A 23287-nucleotide genomic window follows, 5' to 3' on the forward strand; every position below is an offset into this window, starting at 1 on the left:
TCATCTCCGTCTTAAATGGGAGACCATTTATTTTTAAACTGTGGTCCCCTAGTCTCTCCCACAAGGGGAAACATCCTCTCAGCATCTGCCCCTTCTAGTCCCCTCAGGATCTTATATGTTTCAATAAGATCACCTCTCATTCTTCTAAACTCCAGTGTGTACAGGCCCGACTTGTCCAACCTTTCCTCATAAGATAAACCCCCTCATCCCAGTCGAGTGAACCTTCTCTGAACCGCCTCCAAAGCAATTATGACCTTTCTTAAATAAGGAGACCAAATGACACAATGAAATATTAATTAATGACTGACATCTCTTGCAACGTCAATTATTAATTATTATTTCAGGTGTTTTACCATTGCACAGTGAGTTATTCACTATTATTTGAGGTATTTTATACAGAATGTACAGCACAGAAACAGGCCATTCGGCCCAACAGGTCTATACTGGTATTTATGTTCCACACGAGCCTCCTCCCTCCCTACTTCATCTAATCCCATCAAGCGTTGACATCAAGGCTGCATTTGACCGAGTGTGGCACCAAGGAGCCCCAGTAAAATTGAAGTCAATGGGAATCAGGGGGGAAACTCTCCAGTGGCTGGAGTCATACCTAGCACAAAGGGAGATGGTAGTGGTTGTTGGAGGCCAATCATCTCAGCCCCAGGACATTGCTGCAGGAGTTCCTCAGGGCAGTGTCCTAGGCCCAACCATCTTCAGCTGCTTCATCAATGACCTTCCCTCCATCATAAGGTCAGAAATGGGGATGTTCGCAGATGGCTGCAGTGTTCAGTTCCATTCGCAACCCCTCAAATAATGAAGCAGTCCGAGCCCGCATGCAGCAAGCCCTGGACAACATCCAGGCTTGGGCTCATAATTGGCAAGTAACATTCGCGCCAGACAAGTGCCAGGCAATGACCATCTCCAACAAGAGAGAGTCTAACCACCTCCCCTTGACATTCAACGGCATTACCATCGCCGAATCCCCCACCATCAATATCCTGGGGGTCACGATTCACCAGAAACTTAACTGGACCAGCTATATAAATACTGTGGCTACAAGAGCAGGTCAGAGGCTGGGTATTCTGCAGCGAGTGACTCACCTCCTGACTCCCCAAAGCCTTTCCACCATCTACAAGGCACAAGTCAGGAGTGTGATGGAATACCCTCCACTTGCCTGGATGAGTGCAGCTCCAACAACACTCAAGAAGCTCGACACCATCCAGGACAAAGCAGCCCGCTTGATTGGCACCCCATCCACCACCCGAAACATTCACTCCCTTCACCACCGGCGCACAGTGGCTGCAGTGTGCACCATCCACAGGATGCACTGCAGCAACTCGCCAAGGCTTCTTCGACAGCACCTCCCAAACCCGCGACCTCTACCACCTGGAAGGACAAGGGCAGCAGGTACATGGGAACAACACCACCTGCACGTTCCCCTCCAAGTCACACACCATCCCGACTTGGAAATATATCGGCCGTTCCTTCATCGTCGCTGGGTCAAAATCCTGGAACTTCCTTCCTAACAGCACTGTGGGAGAACCTTCACCACACGGACTGCAGCGGTTCAAGAAGGCGGCTCACCACCACCTTCTCAAGGGGCAACTAGGGATGGGCAATAAATGCCGGCCTCGCCAGCGACGCCCACATCCCATGAACGAATAAATAAAAACTTACTCACTATTATGAAGTATCATACCATTAGTGCCATTTAATCACTGTTATTTGAGGTACTGTCCCATTGCAGTGATATTTATTCACTATTATTTGAGGTATTTTACCATTGGAACCCATTCTGGTTCACAAATGTCCTTAAGGGAAGGAAACCTGTCGTAACAGACCCCAGGGAGAACAGCCACTAGTTGCGGAAATGAGAAACAGTTAAGGGAAGGGCTGCTTCACAGTTCCCTGCCTGGGTAATCAAACTCCATTATTCTCCAGAAAACAAAACACCCAGAAAATCCCACTTGGGTTCAGGTGGAGCCCGGGCAGATGGGATGAACGCGACCTCTGTCACAGACAGTGTTAAACCAGCTCCGACTGTGCAAAGCTCACAGGACAAAGTGCCCGCAATTTATCACAAAAGCGCACAAAATTGTCAGTCATGTGGAATGATATTGAATTTCCAGCACAGAAACAGGCCATTCGGCCCAACTGGGCCATGCTGGTGCTTATGCTCCACACGAGCCTCCTCCCTCCCTACTTCATCTCACCCTATCAGCCTATCCTTCTATTCCTTTCTCCCTCATGTGTTTATCGAGCTTCCCCTTGAATGTATCTATTCTATTCCCCTCAACTACTCCTTGTGGGAGTGAGTTCCACATTCTCACCGCTCTCTGGGTGAAGACGTTTCTCCTGGATTTGCTTGTGCCTTAGTCGGAGAGGTCACCCATCTGGCCAACGCACTGGCTGGCCTCAGCCTGGTGTCCAGCAAGATCCCGCAGTGTGGAGGGAGCCACACCGTGACACCCATTTTGACCCCAGGGCGGGCAGTTAAGAAGAGGGGGGGGGGATACGCACACTCGTTCGTTCGAACGGGCGAGTGGGACGCCCCATCCCAAGCTGGCCGGGGTTCCCTCTTCGAAGATGCAGATCGGGGCCCGATGAGCAGTGACAGCCCCTCCCCTCCCCCCCCCCAAGACGAGACCCGTCGGGAGGGGGCTCGTGGGCCAGGCTGGTCGCTTCTGCTTTTGAGGTTCCCCTCGTGGCGTTGCGAGAGTTAACGGTGCCGAGTAACAGGGTCTTACCTTGCTGCGGAAAGGCTCGGGAAAGCCCCCGTGGGGAATGCCGATGTACCCCTGCAGGAACTCCACCACCGACTGAGGGAAGGACAAGTCCTCGGCATCCTGCTCCACGTCCTCCCGCGTCAGATTGTTCTGCACCATGAACTGCGCCAGGTCGCCTACGATCTTCGACGAAGGGGTGACCTAGCAACAGCGACAGATAAAAGGCGTTCGTAACTGCGGCCAACTCCTTGGTTGCCGCACGGGCTATTGGGTCTGTCCGTTAGGGCGCCACCCGGGGCTGCCTGGAGGGGGCACGGGGGCGGTGAACTCTGAACCCGGGCAGGAGGGGAGACTCGGGCGGGCAGCGCTCTGGGCATGCCACCTTCCTGCCCGGTGCTACCCCTCAGCTCTCGGCCCAATGCACGAGGGGATCAGGCATAGTGGTGTAACATGCTCCGGCCACCACTGGCTCTCTCGTGTCCAATTTAATTCTGACCATCTTGCCCTCCCTCTGGCAGCGGTGAAGGAGATCAGAATTAGCGTTTACAAAAAACAGGAGGGGAGAAACTTAATCAGTGAGCCACATTTCTTGTTATAGCATAATAAGGCCTGAAGAGGCCTCTTATGAGGCCTTGGTTAGGCCTCAGTTGGAATACTGTGTCCAGTTTTGGTCTCCTCACATGGTGGGTGATATTGAGGCTTTGGAAAGGGTGAAGGAGGTTCACTAGTCTAATTTCCAGCTTAAAGCATCTTAGATATCAAGATAGACCAGAAGAGCTGGGACTCTACTCTTTAGAGAAGTATAGCCTGATCTGATTGAGGTTTGCAAGATAATGAAGGGAATAGATTTTGTCCCAGATGAGTTTGCTCCAATTAAATGGGTTCGGGAGGATCAGGGGGAGGTCATAATTTTAACCCGCACAAGGTCAGATCGAGGTCAGATGTCAGGAGGTGGTTCCTTTCCCAGAGAATGAGTTTAAGGCCTCATCCGAAAGACGGCCCCTCCGACAGGGCAGCGCTCCCTCAGTGTCGGCCTGGATGATGGGGCTCGAGTCTCTGGAGTGGGGGCTACGAACCCGGAACCTCCTGGCTCAGAGGGGAGAGGGAGAGAGTTACTGACCGGACCAAGGCAAGCAGCATTGGGGACGACTGGAGGGCAGGAGGCCAGGCCCCTCTAAGTGGTTTGCGGCGAGTTTTCAGCCCTTACCTTTATCAAGTCTCCGAGCAGCTTGTTGGCCTCGGTGTAGGCCTTCTTGACCGCCTTGAACTTGTTGCCCAGGCCCATGCTGTGGGCCTGGAAGTGCAGGTTGGTGTACTGCCCGCCGGGGATTTCGTTCTCGTAGACGTCGGCGTTCCCCGATTTCATGGTGGCCGTGCAGTCAAAGGGAGCGTAGAGCTGCCGCGTCACCTCCCAGTACTCGCTGTAATCGAAGACGTCCTCCATGTCGATCCCTGAGGTGGCGGGAGGCACAGACCCGGTCAGCCACGGTTCACAGCGCGAAGCCGCGCGGGCAAATCAGCGGCCCGCTCAGAGAGCCGGCACAGGCACAGCGGGCCGAGTGGCCTCCCTCGGTGCTGACCCGACCACGGAGAAACCCTCGACGGGAATTCAGGCTGGCGGAGCTCGCCCCCCCCGCCCCCCCCCCTCTGTGCGGGATCACTTCCAGAGCTGGGCCGTCAACCTTCCCTGATCTTTTCCTCCGTCGGTTTTTCGGAATCATTGTCCCAAGACTCAAAAGTTGGGCAGCAGTGTGACTTTTTGAACATCACTCTGCAGCCGTACTCCCACAATCGTGCGTGGAAGGACCCTCGAGAATCACAGAGCCGGCGCGGACGGAGGCCATTCGGCCCATCGAGGCCGTGCCGGCTCTATGCGAGAGCAATCCAGCTAGTCCCACTCCCCCGCCCTCTCCCCGTAGCCCTGCAAATTTTTTTCCTTTCAAGTACTTATCCAGTTCCCTTTTGAAGGCCATGATTGAATCTGCCTCCGCCACCCCCTCGGGCAGTGCATTCCAGATCCCAACCACTCGCTGTGTAAGAAAGTTTTTCCTCATGTCGCCTTTGGTTCTTTTGCCAATCACCTCAAATCTATGCCCTCTGGTTCTTGACCCTTCCGCCAATGGGAACAGTTTCTCTCTTATCTACTCTCTGTCTGGACCCTTCATGATTTTGAACACCTCTATCAAATCTCCTCGCGACCGTCTCTGTTCCAAGGAGAACGACCCCAGCTTGACGATATAGCCAGCACTTCACTGGGCCCCACACTTTAGGAAGGATGTCAAGGCCTTGGAGAGGGTCCAGAGCAGATTTACTAGAATGGTGCCAGGGATGAGGGACTTCAGAGACTGGAGAAGCTGGGATTGTTCTCCTCAGAGCAGAGAAGGTTCAGGAGAGATTTAATGGAGGTGTTCAAAATCATGAGGGGTTTTGATAGAGATTGTTTCCAGTGGCAGGAGGGTGGGTAACCAGAGGACGCAGATTCAAGATAATTGGCAAAAGAACCAGAGAGGGAGATGAGGAGAATTTTCTTTACGCAGCGAGTTGTGACGATCTGGAACGCGCTGCCTGAAAGGGCGGTGGAAGCAGATTCAATAATAACTTTCAAAAGGGGAATTGGAGAAATACTTGAGAAGGAGAAATTTGCAGGGCTACGCGGGGAAGAGCAGGGGGGGAGTGGGACTAATTGGAGAGCTCTTCCGAAGGGCCGGCACAGGCACGATGGGCCGAACGGCCTCCTTCTGTGTTGCAGGAGTCGGTGATTCTCCAATCTGAGCCCTCAAACACAAGTAAGTGCTTCACGTAAGGTCACTGGGGTTGTGACGAGCTATCAGGAGAGGGGCGGTCGGCTTTATTACTGACCTGCTCACAGTATCCTGATGAAGAGCAGATTAAATGCTCAATATACTTTTTTATCCCCACTCATTATCTCAGAAGGTAATTAAAATACCTATAAACTATAGCGCGATTGGATATATTAACAGTTTTGAGACGCACGCGTGACCCAAGCAGATTCCGATTGGTTCCTGGGGAACTTGAGCCAATCTGAAACGCTTCCCACAATCCACTGTCTCTCTCAAACGACTCCTCTATCCGGAGCAATGCCACGGACTGCCACCAGTTACACCTCTACCCGCTGAGTAATAAAACCCGTACACACACACACAGAGAGAGAGAGAGAGAGAGACAGTCGTTGTTCTCTGAAGGAGCTCAGAGTGTGCCGAGTGACGGCAATTGGACTCAGGCCCTTGAGAGGACGCCCTGGGTTAGGCTTAGCAGCAGAATACTACACCCTGCAGTGCCCATCCTCCGACTACCCATACTCCCCACTACCTCGAACCCAAACTTCATCGAAAGATTGATTAAGGGAGGTAAGTAACTGAAAATAATTGCCATCTACCGTGGATCGATCAGCATCTGTAATAGGTGATAATGTTCTGGGTAACAAGAAAGAACTTGCATTAATTTAGCCACTTTCACGACCTCAGGATGCCCCAAAGCGCCTTACAGCCAATGAAGTACTTTTGAGGTGTAGTCACTGTTGTATTGTAGAGAAACGTGGCAGGCAATTTGTGTACAGCAAGATCCCACACTCCCGGCCATGGGTCCTGGACTCTCTCATTCCGGCTCTGGGCCCTCGACTCTCTCATTCTGGCTCTGGGCCCTGGGCTCTCCACTCCCGGCCCTGGGCTCTCACTCCCGGCCCTGGGCATCTCCCACTCATGGCTCTGGGCCCTCGGCTCTCACTCCCGGCCCTGGGCCTCTCCCACTCCCGGTCCTGGGCCTCTCTCACTCCCGGTCCTGGGTCTCTCACTCCCAGCCCCAGGCCTCTCCCACTCTCGGCCCCGGGCCTCTCCCACTCCCGCCCTGCGCCTCTCCCACTCCCGGTCCTGGGCCTCTCTCACGCCCGGCCCTGGGCATCTCCCACCCCCGCCCTGCGCCTCTCCACTCCCGGCCCTGGGCCTCTCCCACTCCCGCCCTGCGCCTCTCCCACTCCCGGCCCTGGGCCTCTCTCACTCCCGGCCCTGGGTCTCTCACTCCTGGTCCTGGGCCTCTCCCACTCCCGGTCTTGGGCATCTCTCACTCCCGGCCCTGGGCCTCTCCCACTCCCGCCCTGCGCCTCTCCACTCCCGGCCTTAGGCCTCTCCCACTCCCGGCCTTAGGCCTCTCCCACTCCCGGCCCTGGGCCTCTCCCACTCCCGGTCCTGGGACTCTCCCACTCCCGCCCTGCGCCTCTCCGACTCCCGGCCCTGGGCCTCTCCCACTCCCGGTCCTGGGTCTCTCCCACTCCCGCCCTGCGCCTCTCCCACTCCCGCCCTGCGCCTCTCCCACTCCCGGTCCTGGGCCTCTCCCACTCCCGGCCCTGGGCCTCTCCCACTCCCGGTCTTGGGCCTCTCCCACTCCCGGCCCTGGGCCTCTCCCACTCCCGGCCCTGGGCCTCTCCCACTCCCGGCCCTGGGCCTCTCCCACTCCCGGCCCTGGGCCTCTCCCACTCCCGGCCCTGGGCCTCTCCCACTCCCGGCCCTGCGCCTCTCCCACTCCCGGTCCTGGGTCTCTCCCACTCCCGCCCTGCGCCTCTCCCACTCCCGGCCCTGGGCCTCTCCCACTCCCGCCCTGCGCCTCTCCCACTCCCGGCCCTGGGCCTCTCCCACTCCCGGCCCTGGGCCTCTCCCACTCCCGCCCTGCGCCTTTCCCACTCCCGGCCCTGGGCCTCTCTCACTCCCGGCCCTGGGTCTCTCACTCCTGGTCCTGGGCCTCTCCCACTCCCGGCCCTGGGCCTCTCCCACTCCCAGCCCTGCGCCTCTCCCACTCCCGGCCCTGGGCCTCTCCCACTCCCGCCCTGCGCCTCTCCCACTCCCGGCCCTGGGCCTCTCCCACTCCCGGCCCTGGGCCTCTCCCACTCCCGGCCCTGGGCCTCTCCCACTCCCGGTCCTGGGTCTCTCCCACTCCCGCCCTGCGCCTCTCCCACTCCCGGCCCTGGGCCTCTCCCACTCCCGGCCCTGGGCCTCTCCCACTCCCGGCCCTGGGCCTCTCCCACTCCCGGCCCTGGGCCTCTCCCACTCCCGCCCTGCGCCTTTCCCACTCCCGGCCCTGGGCCTCTCTCACTCCCGGCCCTGGGTCTCTCACTCCTGGTCCTGGGCCTCTCCCACTCCCGGTCTTGGGCATCTCCCACTCCCAGCCCTGCGCCTCTCCCACTCCCGGCCCTGGGCATCTCCCACTCCCTCCCTGGGCCTCTCCCACTCCCGGCCTTAGGCCTCTCCCACTCCCGGTCCTGGGACTCTCCCACTCCCGCCCTGCGCCTCTCCCACTCCCGGCCCTGGGCCTCTCCCACTCCCGGTCCTGGGTCTCTCCCACTCCCGCCCTGCGCCTCTCCCACTCCCGCCCTGCGCCTCACCCACTCCCGGCCCTGGGCCTCTCCCACTCCCAGTCCTGGGTCTCTCCCACTCCCGCCCCGCGCGTTTCCCACTCCCGGCCCTGGGCCTCTCTCCTCCCGGCCCTGGGTCTCTCACTCCTGGTCCTGGGCCTCTCCCACTCCCGGTCTTGGGCATCTCCCACTCCCGGCCCTGGACCTCTCCCACTCCCGGCCCTGGGCCTCTCTCACTCCCGGCCCTGGGTCTCTCACTCCTGGTCCTGGGCCTCTCCCACTCCCGGCCCTGGGCCTCTCCCACTCCCGGCCCTGGGCCTCTCCCACTCCCTCCCTGGGCCTCTCCCACTCCCGGCCTTAGGCCTCTCCCACTCCCGGTCATGGGCCTCTCCCACTCCCGGCCCTGGGCCTCTCCCACTCCCTCCCTGGGCCTCTCCCACTCCCGGCCCTGGGCCTCTCCCACTCCCGGTCTTGGGCATCTCCCACTCCCGGCCCTGGGCCTCTCCCACTCCCGGTCTTGGGCATCTCCCACTCCCGGCCCTGGACCTCTCCCACTCCCGGCCCTGGGCCTCTCTCACTCCCGGCCCTGGGTCTCTCACTCCTGGTCCTGGGCCTCTCCCACTCCCGGCCCTGGGCCTCTCCCACTCCCGGCCTTAGGCCTCTCCCACTCCCGGTCCTGGGTCTCTCCCACTCCCGCCCTGCGCCTTTCCCACTCCCGGCCCTGGGCCTCTCCCACTCCCGGCCCTGGGCCTCTCCCACTCCCTCCCTGCGCCTCTCCCACTCCCGGCCCTGGGCCTCTCCCACTCCCGGCCCTGGGCCTCTCCCACTCCCGGCCCTGGGCCTCTCCCACTCCCGGACTTGGGCCTCTCCCACTCCCGGCCTTAGGCCTCTCCCACTCCCGGTCTTGGGCCTCTCCCACTCCCGGCCCTGGGCCTCTCCCACTCCCGGCCCTGCGCCTCTCCCATTCCCGGTCCTGGGTCTCTCCCACTCCCGCCCTGCGCCTCTCCCACTCCCGGCCCTGGGCCTCTCCCACTCCCGCCCTGCGCCTCTCCCACTCCCGTCCCTGGGCCTCTCCCACTCCCGGTCCTGGGTCTCTCCCACTCCCGCCCTGCGCCTCTCCCACTCCCGGCCCTGGGCCTCTCCCACTCCCGGCCCTGGGCCTCTCCCACTCCCGCCCTGCGCCTTTCCCACTCCCGGCCCTGGGCCTCTCTCACTCCCGGCCCTGGGTCTCTCACTCCTGGTCCTGGGCCTCTCCCACTCCCGGTCTTGGGCCTCTCCCACTCCCGGCCCTGGGCCTCTCCCACTCCCTCCCTGGGCCTCTCCCACTCCCGGCCCTGGGCCTCTCCCACTCCCGGTCATGGGCCTCTCCCACTCCCGGCCCTGGGCCTCTCCCACTCCCGGTCCTGGGTCTCTCCCACTCCCGCCCTGCGCCTCTCCCACTCACGGCCCTGGGCCTCTCCCACTCCTGGTCTTGGGCCTCTCCCACTCCCGGACTTGGGCCTCTCCCACTCCCGGCCCTGGGCCTCTCCCACTCCCGGTCTTGGGCCTCTCCCACTCCTGGCCCTGGGCCTCTCCCACTCCCGGCCCTGGGCCTCTCCCACTCCCGGTCTTGGGCCTCTCCCACTCCCGGCCTTAGGCCTCTCCCACTCCCGGTCTTGGGCCTCTCCCACTCCCGGCCCTGGGCCTCTCCCACTTCTGGCCCTGGGCCTCTCCCACTCCCGGTCTTGGGCCTCTCCCACTCCCGGCCCTGGGCCTCTCCCACTCCCGGCCCTGGGCCTCTCCCACTCCCGGCCCTGGGCCTCTCCCACTCCCGGCCCTGGGTCTCTCACTCCTGGTCCTGGGCCTCTCCCACTCCCGGTCTTGGGCCTCTCCCACTCCCGGCCCTGGGCCTCTCCCACTCCCGGTCTTGGGCATCTCCCACTCCCGGCCCTGGGCATCTCCCACTCCCTCCCTGGGCCTCTCCCACTCCCGGCCTTAGGCCTCTCCCACTCCCGGCCCTGGGCCTCTCCCACTCCCGGTCTTGGGCCTCTCCCACTCCCGGCCCTGGGCCTCTCCCACTCCTGGTCTTGGGCCTCTCCCACTCCCGGCCCTGGGCCTCTCCCACTCCCGACCCTGGGCCTCTCCCACTCCCGGACTTGGGCCTCTCCCACTCCCGGCCCTGGGCCTCTCCCACTCCCGGACTTGGGCCTCTCCCACTCCCGGCCCTGGGCCTCTCCCACTCCTGGTCTTGGGCCTCTCCCACTCCCGGCCCTGGGCCTCTCCCACTCCCGGCCCTGGGCCTCTCCCACTCCCGGCCCTGCGCCTCTCCCACTCTCGGTCTTGGGCATCTCTCACTCCCGGCCCTGGGCATCTCCCACTCCCGGCCCTGGGCCTCTCCCACTCCCGGCCCTGGGCATCTCCCACTCCCGCCCTGCGCCTCTCCCACTCCCGGCCTTAGGCCTCTCCCACTCCCGGTCTTGGACGACCCTCACTCCCGGCCCTGGGCATCTCTCACTCCTGGCACTGGGCATCTCCCACATCCGGCCCTGGGCATCTCCCACTCCCGGCACTGGGCATCTCCCACACCCGGCCCTGGGCATCTCCCACTCCCGGCCCTGCGCCTCTCCCACTCCCGGCCCTGGGCCTCTCCCACTCCCGGCCCTGGGCATCTCCCACTCCCGGCCCTGCGCCTCTCCCACTCCCGGCCCTGGGTCTCTCCCACTCCCGGCCCTGGGCATCTCCCACTACCGGCCCTGGGCACTGGGCCTCTCTCACTCTCGGCCCTGGGCCCTGGGCCTCTCCCACTCCTGGCCCTGGGCCCTGGGCCTCTCCCACTCCCGGCCCTGGGCCCTGGGCCTCTCCCACTCCTGGCCCTGGGCCCTGGGCCTCTCCCACTCCCGGCCCTGGGCCCTGGGCCTCTCCCACTCCCGGCCCTGGGCCCTGGGCCTCTCCCACTCCCTGCCCTGGGCCCTGGGCCCTGGGCCTCTCCCACTCCCTGCCCTGGGCCCTGGACTCTCGGCCCATTGAACGGATCAGACAAGGACAGTGGGATACCCGACTGTGAGGCTGTTTCATTTGTGTGGTATTAACTTTGATGCTTTCCTCTGATAATTTCTCTAAGTGGTCCAGTGTGTACAGTGCGATTTCTCTCCTCTGAATTAATCCTCCCTGTTCAAACACCGTAATAGGTGGGTTTGTTCCAGTAAACAGGACCTGACTATTTGTATATAGTCGGTCTATCAGACAGGGCTCCCTGTCACTCTGCTCTGTGTAATGACTGTTCAAATCCTATTATTCTGCCAGGTAAACACTCCAGGAGTTTCGCTCCAAGGGTAATCGCCACTTCAAACATGCAGCAACAGTGAGACAAATACGTTCTCTGTGCCTGGCCAGCTGAGGATTCATCGTGAGACGGGTGTTGGGTTACAGCTACTCAAAGAAGGGGCGGGGGGGGGCCGTGCACATCGTACGAGGTGAGGGTCGCTGCACTGGGGAGAGGGGCGCCTTTGAGGCAGTGCCCATCACTCAGGTGTGACCCCAGGCCGGGAGTGTGGCCAGGGTCACTGACCTGGTGTGGCGAGGAGACGGGATGGGGCGGAGGGGGGGGGGGTTAGAGAAGGGTCGACATGTAGTTTGAAGAACAGGAGAGAACGCCATGCATTTGCCCTCTCCGCTGAAGTTCTTGAGCAGGCCTCTGCTTATCGCGGTTGAGATTCTGATGGAGAAACCATCCATGGTACCACCCAGACAGGAGCCTCTGGAGACCTCAAGAGGAGCAAGATGAAAGGATTGAGGAATTGGGGAGGAACATGCTGGTGGAATGTGAGATCCCCCTCAGCCATTCCGTCTGCAGGAGATCACCCATCGGTCAACTCTCTGTAGGTCAAAGTCTTTCTTTCTATTCTTTGGTCCATTTGGATAGAAAGAAAGGCTTGCATTTATATAGCACCTCAGGACTTCCCAGAGCGCTTTACAGCCAATGAAGTACTTTCAAGTGTCGTCACCAATGTTACATCGAATTTACAGCACAGAAACAGGCCATTCGGCCCAACAGGTCCATACCGGGGTTTATGCTCCACACGAGCCTCCTCCCTCCCTACTTCATCTCACCCTATCAGCCTATCCTTCTATTCCTCTCTCCCTCATGTGTTTATCCAGCTTCCCCTTAAATGTATCTATTCTATTCACCTCAACTACTCCTTGTGGGAGCGAGTTCCACATTCTCACCACTCTCTGGGTAAAGAAGTTTCTCCTGAATTCCCGATTGGATTTATTAGTGACTATCTTATATTTATGACCTCTAGTTTTGGACTCCCCCACAAGCCCCAGTCTTTCCTGATAAGGGTATCCTAGGAAAGGCGGCAGCCAATCTGTGCACAGCAAGATCCCACAAACAGCAATGTGATAAAGACCAGATCATCTGTTTTGATGGTGTTGGTTGAGGGATAAATATTGACCAGGTCAACATTCCCCTGTCTCTCTTCCCTTGTTTACCTCTTTTCCCCTTTCCCCTGTTCTCTCTCTTCCCCATCTCTTCTGGTTCATTCTCCCTCTTTTTCCAGCCCGTTTGCTGTCGTTTTCTCTCTCCTGAGCTAAAGGGCGGGACTTGCCCTGACTGACACAAACTCCAGCCAACCGGGAGGAACCCAGCCAGTTGATTTCATTACAATGGCTTCTCGGCACCATGTAGCAAAAATGGCACTTATGAGCTGCACAGTTGCAAAAAAAGGGGAATTTGTAACAGGATGCTCACCCCTGAACAAGTAATTACAATGAGAGTGCAGTGGGACATGGGCGTGCAACCTAAGTTCCAGATATCCCAGCATTCCTTCACTTACATAGAATTTACAGCACAGAAACAGGCCATTCGGCCCAACTGGTCCATGCTGGTGTTTATACTCCTCACGAGCTTCCTCCCTCCCTACTTCATCTCACCCTATCAGCCTATCCTTCTATTCCTTTCTCCCTCATGTGTTTATCGAGCTTCCCCTTAAATGTATCTATTCTATTCACCTCAACTACTCCTTGTGGGAGCGAGTTCCACATTCTCACCACTCCCTGGGTAAAGAAGTTTCTCCTGAATTCCCTATTGGATTTATTAGTGACTATCTTATATTTATGGCCCCTAGTTCTGGTCTCCCCCACAAGCAGAAACATATTCTCTACGTCTACCTTGTCGAACTCCGTCATAATCTTAAGGACCTCTATCAAGTCACCTCTCGGCCTTCTCTTTTCTAGAGAAAAGAGCCCCAGTCTTTCCTGATGGTTATAACTTCTCAGTTCTGGTATCATCCTTGTAAATCTTTGTTGCACCTTCTCCAGTGCCTTTATATCCTTTCTGGGAGATTATGGAGAACAGAACTGTGCACAATACTCCAAGTGTGGTCCAGCCAAGGTTCGAGACAAGTTTGACATAACTTCTGATGAAAAGTCTTCAACTTGAAACATTAACTCTGTCTCTTTCTCCACAGATGCTGCCTGACTTGCTGACTATGTCCAGCATTTTCTGTTTTCACTTAACATAACTTCTCTGCTTTTCGATTCCATGCCTCTGGAAATTATCCCCAGTGCTTTGTTTGCATTTTTTTATGGCTTTGTTCGTCTGCATCGCTACTTTTAACGATTCATGAATCAAAAAAAAAATGTAAATGCATGATTTCAGTTATGTGGAGAGACTGGAGAAGCTGGGATTGTTCTCCTTAGAGCAGAGAAGGTTAAGGGGAGATTTAATCGAGGTGTTCAAAATCATGAGGGGTTTTGATAGAGTAAATAAGGAGAAACTGTTTCCAGTGGCAGGAGGGTCGGTGACCAGAGGACACAGATTTAAGATAATTGGCAAAAGAACCAGAAGGGGAGATGAGGAGAATTTTTTTTACGCAGCGAGTTGTGATGATCTGGAATGCGCTGCCTGAAAGGGCGGTGGAAGCAGATTCAATAATAACTTTCAAAAGGGAATTGGATAAATACTTGAAGGGGAAAAATTTGCAGGGCTACGGGGAAAGAGCAGGGGGAGAGTGAGACGAATTGGAGAGCTCTTTCAAAGAGCTGGCACAGGCACGATGGGCCGAATGGCTCTATCATTCGATGATCCTTCAAAGAGCAGAATGCATTTACAAGCCAGGCAATTTATTGTCTGGGGAACGACAGGAGCAAGATCCCACAAACAGCAATGTGATAATGAGCAGATAATCTGTTTTTAATGCTATTGGTTGAGGGATGAATATTGGCCCAGGACACCGGGGAGAACTCCCCCTGCTCTTCTTCCAATAGTGGCCGTGGGAGTTGTTTTTTATTTGTTCATGGGATGTGGGCGTCGCTGGCGAGGCCGGCATTTATTGCCCATCCCTAATTGCCCCTTGAGAAGGTGGTGGTGAGCCGCCTTCTTGAACCGCTGCAGTCCGTGTGGTGAAGGTTCTCCCACAGTGCTGTTAGGAAGGGAGTTCCAGGATTTTGACCCAGCGACGATGAAGGAACGGCCGATATATTTCCAAGTCGGGATGGTGTGTGACTTGGAGGGGAACGTGCGGGTGGTGTTGTTCCCATGTGCCTGCTGCTCTTGTCCTTCTAGGTGGTAGAGGTTGCCTGGATGTTGTCCAAGTCATGCTGCATGCGGGCTCGGACTACTTCATTATCTGAGGGGTTGCGAATGGAACTGAACACTGTGCAATCATCAGCGAACATCCCCATTACTGACCTTATGATGGCGGGAAGGTCATTGATGAAGCAGCTGAAGATGGTTGGGCCTAGGACACTGCCCTGAGGAACTCCTGCAGCAATGTCCTGGGGCTGAGATGATTGGCCTCCAACAACCACTACCATCTTCCTTTGTGCTAGGTATGACTCCAGCCACTGGAGAGTTTTCCCCCTGATTCCCATTGACTTCTATTTTACTCGGGCTCCTTGGTGCCACTCTAGGTCAAATGCTGCCTTGATGTCAAGGGCAGTCACTCTCACCTCACCTCTGGAATTCAGCTCTTTTGTCCATGTTTGGACCAAGGCTGTAATGAGGTCTGGAGCCGAGTGGTCCTGGCGGAACCCAAACTGAGCATCGGTGAGCAGGTTATTGGTGAGTAAGTGCCGTTTGATAGCACTGTTGACGACACCTTCCATCACTTTGCTGATGATTGAGAGTAGACTGATGGGGCGGTAATTGGCCGGATTGGATTTGTCCTGCTTTTTGTGGACAGGACATACTGGAGCAATTTTCCACATTGTCGGGTAGTTGCCAGTGTTGTAGTTGTATTGGAATAGCTTGGCTAGAGGCGCAGCTAGTTCTGGAGCACAAGTCTTCAGCACTACAGCTGGGATGTTGTCGGGGCCCATAGCCGTTGCTGTATCCAGTGCACTCAGCCGTTTCTTGATATCACGTGGAGTGAATCGAATTGGCTGAAGACTGGCTTCCGTGATGGTGGGGATATCGGGAGGAGGCCGAGATGGATCATCCACTCGGCACTTCTGGCTGAAGATGGTTGCAAATGCTTCAGCCTTGTCTTTTGCACTCACGTGCTGGACTCCGCCATCATTGAGAATGGGGATGTTCACGGAGCCTCCTCCTCCTGTTAGTTGTTTAATTGTCCACCACCATTCACGACTGGATGTGGCAGGACTGCAGAGCTTTGATCTGATCCGTTGGTTGTGGAATCGCTTAGCTCTGTCTATAGCATGTTGCTTCCGCTGTTTAGCATGCATGTAGTCCTGAGTTGTAGCTTCACCAGGTTGGCATCTCATTTTTAGGTATGCCTGGTGCTGCTCCTGGCATGCTCTTCTACACTCCTCATTGAACCAGGGTTGATCCCCTGGCTTGTTGGTAATGGTAGAGTGAGAAATATGCCGGGCCATGAGGTTACAGATTGTGCTGGAATACAATTCTGCTGCTGCTGATGGCCCACAGCGTCTCATGGATGCCCAGTTTTGAGCTGCTAGATCTGTTCTGAATCTATCCCATTTAGCATGGTGGTAGTGCCACACAACACGTTGGATGGTGTCCTCAGTGCGAAGACGGGACTTCATCTCCACGAGGACTGTGCAGTGGTCACTCCTACCAATACTGTCATGGACAGATGCATTTGCAACAGGTAGACTGGTGAGGACGAGGTCAAGTAGGTTTTTCCCTCATGTTGGTTCGCTCACCACCTGCCGCAGGCCCAGTCTGGCAGCTATGTCCTTCAGGACTCGGCCAGCTCGGTCAGTAGTGGTGCTACCGAGCCACTCTTGGTGATGGACATTGAAGTCCCCCACCCAGAGAACGTTTTGTGCCCTTGCTCCCCTCAGTGCTTCCTCCAAATGGTGTTCAACATGGAGGAGGACTGATTCATCAGCTGAGGGAGGACGGTAAGTGGTAATCAACAGGAGATTTCCTTGCCCATGTTTGACCTGATGCCATGAGATTTCATGGGGTCCAGAGTCAATGTTGAGGACTCCTCGGGCCACTCTCTCCTGACTGTATATCACTGTACCGCCACCTCTGGTGGGTCTGTCCTGCCGGTGGGACAGGACATACCCAGGGATGGTGATGGAAGAGTCTGGGACGTTGGCTGAAAGATATGATTCTGTGAGTATGGCTGTGTCAGGCTGTTGCTTGATTAGTCTGTGGGACAGCTCTCCCAATTTTGGCACAAGTCCCCAGATGTTAGTGAGGAGGACTTTGCAGGGTCGACTGGGCTTGGTGTTTTGCCGTTGTCGTGTCCGGTGCCCAGTGGTCCGTCCGGTTTTATTCTTATTATGACTTTCTGTAGTGAGATTTTACAACAGAGTGGCTTGCTGGGCCATTTCAGAGGGCGATTAAGAATCAACCACATTGCTGTGGATCTGGAGTCACATATAGGCCAGACCGGGTAAGGACGGCAGGTTTCCTTCCCTAAAGGGCATTAGTGAACCAGATGGGTTTTTACGACAATCCAGTAGTTTCATGGCCACCATTACTGATACTGGTATTTTAATTCCAGATTTTATTTAATTCATTGAATTTAAATTTACGTCCACCTGAGAGGGGCAGACGGGGGCCTCGGTTTAACGTCTCATCTGAGAGACGGCAGCTCCGACAGTGCAGCACTCCCTCAGTACTGGCACTGGGAGTGTCGGCCCTGGATTGTGGGGCTCGAGTCTCTGGAGTGGGGGCTCGAACCCACGACCTTCTGATTCAGAGGCGCGAGAGAGGGAGAGAGAGACACTGAGCCACAGTACAGGAAGGAGCCACGAACCTTTCTGTGACAGAGTGCTGGATGAGGTTGTCAGCACCAGGATTCAATGTCTAGAAAGTCAGATGAAAATTGAAACATAAAACCAATGTTGACATTGGAGATGAACAGAAGTGACATCACCTAAACACCGCTGACCAATCACTATTACAGGATAGGACTGTGCAGCAATGATTGGATGTTTCAGAATTACATCCCACCACCACACAATGTCATCTCGATTTTAAAAGGTTTCGTTTGTATTTTCTGTCAGTTCCCAAATCCCAATGGTCAGCATCGCTATAATGAAGGTTGTGCCTCGAAAGACATCGAGAAAGCCAGCCAGAGAGAGAAGGGGGTCGAGAGAGAGAGAGAGAGAGAGAGAAAGAGAGAGGGGGATGAGGGAGAGAGAGAGAGGTGGGGAATTCAAGAGAGAGAGGGAGGGGGATGAGGGAGAGAGAGAGAGAGAGAGAGGGGGATGAGGGAGAGAGAGAGAGACAGACAGAGAGAGAAGGGGGTCGAGAGAGAGAGAGAGAGAGAGAGAAAGAGAGAGAGGTGGGGAATTCAAGAGAGAGAGGGAGGGGGATGAGGGAGAGAGAGAGAGAGAGAGAGAAAGAGAGAGAGAGAGGGGGATGAGGGAGAGAGAGAGAGACAGACAGAGAGAGAAGGGGGTCGAGAGAGAGAGAGAGAGAGAAAGAGAGAGGGGTTGAGGGAGAGAGAGAGAGGTGGGGAATTCAAGAGAGAGAGGGAGGGGGATGAGGGAGAGAGAGAGAGAGAGAGAGAGAGGGGATGAGGGAGAGAGAGAGAGGTGGGGAATTCAAGAGAGAGAGGGAGGGGGATGAGGGAGAGAGAGAGAGAGAGAGAGAAAGAGAGAGAAAGAGAGAGGGGATGAGGGAGAGAGAGAGAGGTGGGGAATTCAAGAGAGAGAGGGAGGGGGATGAGGGAGAGAGAGAGAGAGAGAGAGAGGGGATGAGGGAGAGAGAGAGAGGTGGGGAATTCAAGAGAGAGAGGGAGGGGGATGAGGGAGAGAGAGAGAGAGAGAGAGAAAGAGAGAGAAAGAGAGAGGGGATGAGGGAGAGAGAGAGAGGTGGGGAATTCAAGAGAGAGAGGGAGGGGGATGAGGGAGAGAGAGAGAGAGAGAAAGAGAGAGAGAGAGGGGGATGAGGGAGAGAGAGAGACAGACAGAGAGAGAAGGGGGTCGAGAGAGAGAGAGAGAGAGAGAAAGAGAGAGGGGTTGAGGGAGAGAGAGAGAGGTGGGGAATTCAAGAGAGAGAGGGAGGGGGATGAGGGAGAGAGAGAGAGAGAGAAAGAGAGAGAGAGAGGGGGATGAGGGAGAGAGAGAGACAGCCAGAGAGAGAAGGGGGTCGAGAGAGAGAGAGAGAGAGAGAGAAAGAGAGAGGGGATGAGGGAGAGAGAGAGAGGTGGGGAATTCAAGAGAGAGAGGGAGGGGGATGAGGGAGAGAGAGAGAGAGAGAGAAAGAGAGAGGGGATGAGGGAGAGAGAGAGAGGTGGGGAATTCAAGAGAGAGAGGGAGGGGGATGAGGGAGAGAGAGAGAGAGAGAGAGAGAAAGAGAGAGGGGATGAGGGAGAGAGAGAGAGGTGGGGAATTCAAGAGAGAGAGGGAGGGGGATGAGGGAGAGAGAGAGAGAGAGAGAAAGAGAGAGGGGATGAGGGAGAGAGAGAGAGGTGGGGAATTCAAGAGAGAGAGGGAGGGGGATGAGGGAGAGAGAGAGAGAGAGAGAAAGATAGAGAGAGGGGATGAGGGAGAGAGAGAGAGAGAGAGAGAAAGAGAGAGGGGATGAGGGAGAGAGAGGTGGGGAATTCAAGAGAGAGAGGGAGGGGGATGAGGGAGAGAGAGAGAGAGAGAGAAAGAGAGAGGGGATGAGGGAGAGAGAGAGAGGTGGGGAATTCAAGAGAGAGAGGGAGGGGGATGAGGGAGGGAGAGAGAGAGAGAGAGAGAAAGAGAGAGGGGATGAGGGAGAGAGAGAGAGGTGGGGAATTCAAGAGAGAGAGGGAGGGGGATGAGGGAGAGAGAGAGAGAGAGAGAGAGAAAGAGAGAGGGGATGAGGGAGAGAGAGAGAGGTGGGGAATTCAAGAGAGAGAGGGAGGGGGATGAGGGAGAGAGAGAGAGAGAGAGAAAGAGAGAGGGGATGAGGGAGAGAGAGAGAGGTGGGGAATTCAAGAGAGAGAGGGAGGGGGATGAGGGAGAGAGAGAGAGAGAGAGAGAAAGAGAGAGAGAGAGGGGGATGAGGGAGAGAGAGAGAGACAGACAGAGAGAGAAGGGGGTCGAGAGAGAGAGAGAGAGAGAGAGAAAGAGAGAGGGGTTGAGGGAGAGAGAGAGAGGTGGGGAATTCAAGAGAGAGAGGGAGGGGGATGAGGGAGAGAGAGAGAGAGAGAGAGAAAGAGAGAGAGAGAGGGGGATGAGGGAGAGAGAGAGAGACAGACAGAGAGAGAAGGGGGTCGAGAGAGAGAGAGAGAGAGAGAAAGAGAGGACAGGACATACCCAGGGATGGTGATGGAAGAGTCTGGGACGTTGACTGAAAGATATGATTCTGTGAGTATGGCTATGTCAGGCTGTTGCTTGACTAGTCTGTGGGACAGCTCTCCCAATTTTGGCACAAGTCCCCAGATGTTAGTGAGGAGGACTTTGCAGGGTCGACTGGGCTTGGTGTTTTGCCGTTGTCGTGTCCGGTGCCCAGTGGTCCGTCCGGTTTTATTCTTATTATGACTTTCTGTAGTGAGATTTTACAACTGAGTGGCTTGCTGGGCCATTTCAGAGGGCGATTAAGAATCAACCACATTGCTGTGGATCTGGAGTCACATATAGGCCAGACAGGCAGACAGGCAGGTTTCCTTCCCTAAAGGGCATTAGTGAACCAGATGGGTTTTTACGACAATCCAGTAGTTTCATGGCCACCATTACTGATACTGGTATTTTAATTCCAGATTTTATTTAATTCATTGAATTTAAATTTACGTCCACCTGAGAGGGGCAGACGGGGGCCTCGGTTTAACGTCTCATCTGAGAGACGGCAGCTCCGACAGTGCAGCACTCCCTCAGTACTGGCACTGGGAGTGTCGGCCCTGGATTGTGGGGCTCGAGTCTCTGGAGTGGGGGCTCGAACCCACGACCTTCTGATTCAGAGGCGCGAGAGAGGGAGAGAGAGACACTGAGCCACAGTACAGGAAGGAGCCGCGAACCTTTCTGTGACAGAGTGCTGGATGAGGTTGTCAGCACCAGGATTCAATGTCTCGAAAGTCAGATGAAAATTGAAACATAAAACCAATGTTGACATTGGAGATGAACAGAAGTGACATCACCTAAACACCGCTGACCAATCACTATTACAGGATAGGACTGTGCAGCAATGATTGGATGTTTCAGAATTACATCCCACCACCACACAATGTCATCTCGATTTTAAAAGGTTTCGTTCGTATTTTCTGTCAGTTCCCAAATCCCAATGGTCAGCATCGCTATGATGAAGGTTGTGCCTCGAAAGACATCGAGAAAGCCAGCCAGAGAGAGAAGGGGGTCGAGAGAGAGAGAGAGAGAGAGAGGGGATGAGGGAGAGAGAGAGAGAGAGAGAGAGAGAGGGGGATGAGGGAGAGAGAGAGACAGCCAGAGAGAGAAGGGGGTCGAGAGAGAGAGAGAGAGAGAGAGAGAGGGGATGGGGGAGAGAGAGAGACAGCCAGAGAGAGAAGGGGGTCGAGAGAGAGAGAGAGAGAGAGAGAGAGGGGATGAGGGAGAGAGAGAGAGAGAGAGAGAGAGAGGGGATGAGGGAGAGAGAGCGAGGTGGGGAATTCAAGAGAGAGAGGGAGGGGGATGAGGGAGAGAGAGAGAGAGAGAGAGAGAGGGGGATGAGGGAGAGAGAGAGACAGCCAGAGAGAGAAGGGGGTCGAGAGAGAGAGAGAGAGAGAGAGGGGATGGGGGAGAGAGAGAGAGACAGCCAGAGAGAGAAGGGGGTCGAGAGAGAGAGAGAGGGGATGGGGGAGAGAGAGAGACAGCCAGAGAGAGAAGGGGGTCGAGAGAGAGAGAGAGAGGGGATGAGGGAGAGAGAGAGAGACAGCCAGAGAGAGAAGGGGGTCGAGAGAGAGAGAGAGAGAGAGAGGATGAGGGAGAGAGAGAGGGGATGAGGGAGAGAGAGGGGGGATGAGGGAGAGAGAGAGAGAGGGAGGGGGATGAGGGAGAGAGAGAGAGAGAGAGAGAAAGAGAGAGAGAGGGGGGATGAGGGAGAGAGAGAGAGACAGACAGAGAGAGAAGGGGGTCGAGAGAGAGAGAGAGAGAGAGAGAAAGAGAGAGGGGATGAGGGAGAGAGAGAGAGGTGGGGAATTCAAGAGAGAGAGGGAGGGGGATGAGGGAGAGAGAGAGAGAGAGAGAGAGAAAGAGAGAGGGGATGAGGGAGAGAGAGAGAGGTGGGGAATTCAAGAGAGAGAGGGAGGGGGATGAGGGAGAGAGAGAGAGAGAGAGAGAGAAAGAGAGAGGGGATGAGGGAGAGAGAGAGAGGTGGGGAATTCAAGAGAGAGAGGGAGGGGGATGAGGGAGAGAGAGAGAGAGAGAGAGAAAGAGAGAGGGGATGAGGGAGAGAGAGAGAGGTGGGGAATTCAAGAGAGAGAGGGAGGGGAATGAGGGAGAGAGAGAGAGAGAGAGAGAGAAAGAGAGAGAGAGAGGGGGATGAGGGAGAGAGAGAGACAGCCAGAGAGAGAAGGGGGTCGAGAGAGAGAGAGAGAGAGAGAGAAAGAGAGAGGGGATGAGGAAGAGAGAGAGAGGTGGGGAATTCAAGAGAGAGAGGGAGGGGAATGAGGGAGAGAGAGAGAGAGAGAGAGAGAAAGAGAGAGAGAGAGGGGGATGAGGGAGAGAGAGAGACAGCCAGAGAGAGAAGGGGGTCGAGAGAGAGAGAGAGAGAGAGAAAGAGAGAGGGGATGAGGGAGAGAGAGAGAGGTGGGGAATTCAAGAGAGAGAGGGAGGGGGATGAGGGAGAGAGAGAGAGAGAGAGAAAGAGAGAGAGAGAGGGGGATGAGGGAGAGAGAGAGACAGACAGAGAGAGAAGAGGGTCGAGAGAGAGAGAGAGAGAGAGAAAGAGAGAGGGGATGAGGGAGAGAGAGGTGGGGAATTCAAGAGAGAGAGGGAGGGGGATGAGGGAGAGAGAGAGAGAGAGAGAAAGAGAGAGAGAGAGGGGGATGAGGGAGAGAGAGAGACAGCCAGAGAGAGAAGGGGGTCGAGAGAGAGAGAGAGAGAGAGAAAGAGAGAGGGGATGAGGGAGAGAGAGAGAGGTGGGGAATTCAAGAGAGAGAGGGAGGGGGATGAGGGAGAGAGAGAGAGAGAAAGAGAGAGGGGATGAGGGAGAGAGAGAGAGGTGGGGAATTCAAGAGAGAGAGGGAGGGGGATGAGGGAGAGAGAGAGAGAGAGAGAGAGAAAGAGAGAGGGGATGAGGGAGAGAGAGAGAGGTGGGGAATTCAAGAGAGAGAGGGAGGGGGATGAGGGAGAGAGAGAGAGAGAGAGAGAGAAAGAGAGAGAGAGAGGGGGATGAGGGAGAGAGAGAGAGACAGACAGAGAGAGAAGGGGGTCGAGAGAGAGAGAGAGAGAGAGAAAGAGAGAGGGGTTGAGGGAGAGAGAGAGAGGTGGGGAATTCAAGAGAGAGAGGGAGGGGGATGAGGGAGAGAGAGAGAGAGAGAGAAAGAGAGAGGGGATGAGGGAGAGAGAGAGAGGTGGGGAATTCAAGAGAGAGAGGGAGGGGGATGAGGGAGAGAGAGAGAGAGAGAGAAAGAGAGAGAGAGAGGGGGATGAGGGAGAGAGAGAGACAGCCAGAGAGAGAAGGGGGTCGAGAGAGAGAGAGAGAGAGAGAAAGAGAGAGGGGATGAGGGAGAGAGAGAGAGGTGGGGAATTCAAGAGAGAGAGGGAGGGGGATGAGGGAGAGAGAGAGAGAGAAAGAGAGAGGGGATGAGGGAGAGAGAGAGAGGTGGGGAATTCAAGAGAGAGAGGGAGGGGGATGAGGGAGAGAGAGAGAGAGAGAGAGAGAAAGAGAGAGGGGATGAGGGAGAGAGAG

At 56.2% G+C, this 23287-nt stretch overlaps 1 protein-coding gene across 3 annotated transcripts in view; it reads right to left on the reverse strand.

The window, feature by feature from the left end:
• Nucleotides 1-23287, reverse strand: part of LOC137306496 (pyruvate carboxylase, mitochondrial-like) — a 1155436-nt gene that overhangs the window by 51644 nt on the left and 1080505 nt on the right. For all 3 annotated transcript variants that reach the window (XM_067975757.1, XM_067975758.1, XM_067975759.1), the window contains 2 exons: nt 3931-4175; nt 2745-2924 (listed from right to left, as the gene is read on the reverse strand). In XM_067975757.1, coding sequence (XP_067831858.1) covers nt 2745-2924; nt 3931-4175 — 425 coding nt within the window. The remainder of the gene's footprint in view (nt 1-2744; nt 2925-3930; nt 4176-23287) is intronic.

This window comes from Heptranchias perlo, chromosome 43 (assembly GCF_035084215.1).
Source record: "Heptranchias perlo isolate sHepPer1 chromosome 43, sHepPer1.hap1, whole genome shotgun sequence".
NCBI lineage: Eukaryota > Metazoa > Chordata > Chondrichthyes > Hexanchiformes > Hexanchidae > Heptranchias > Heptranchias perlo.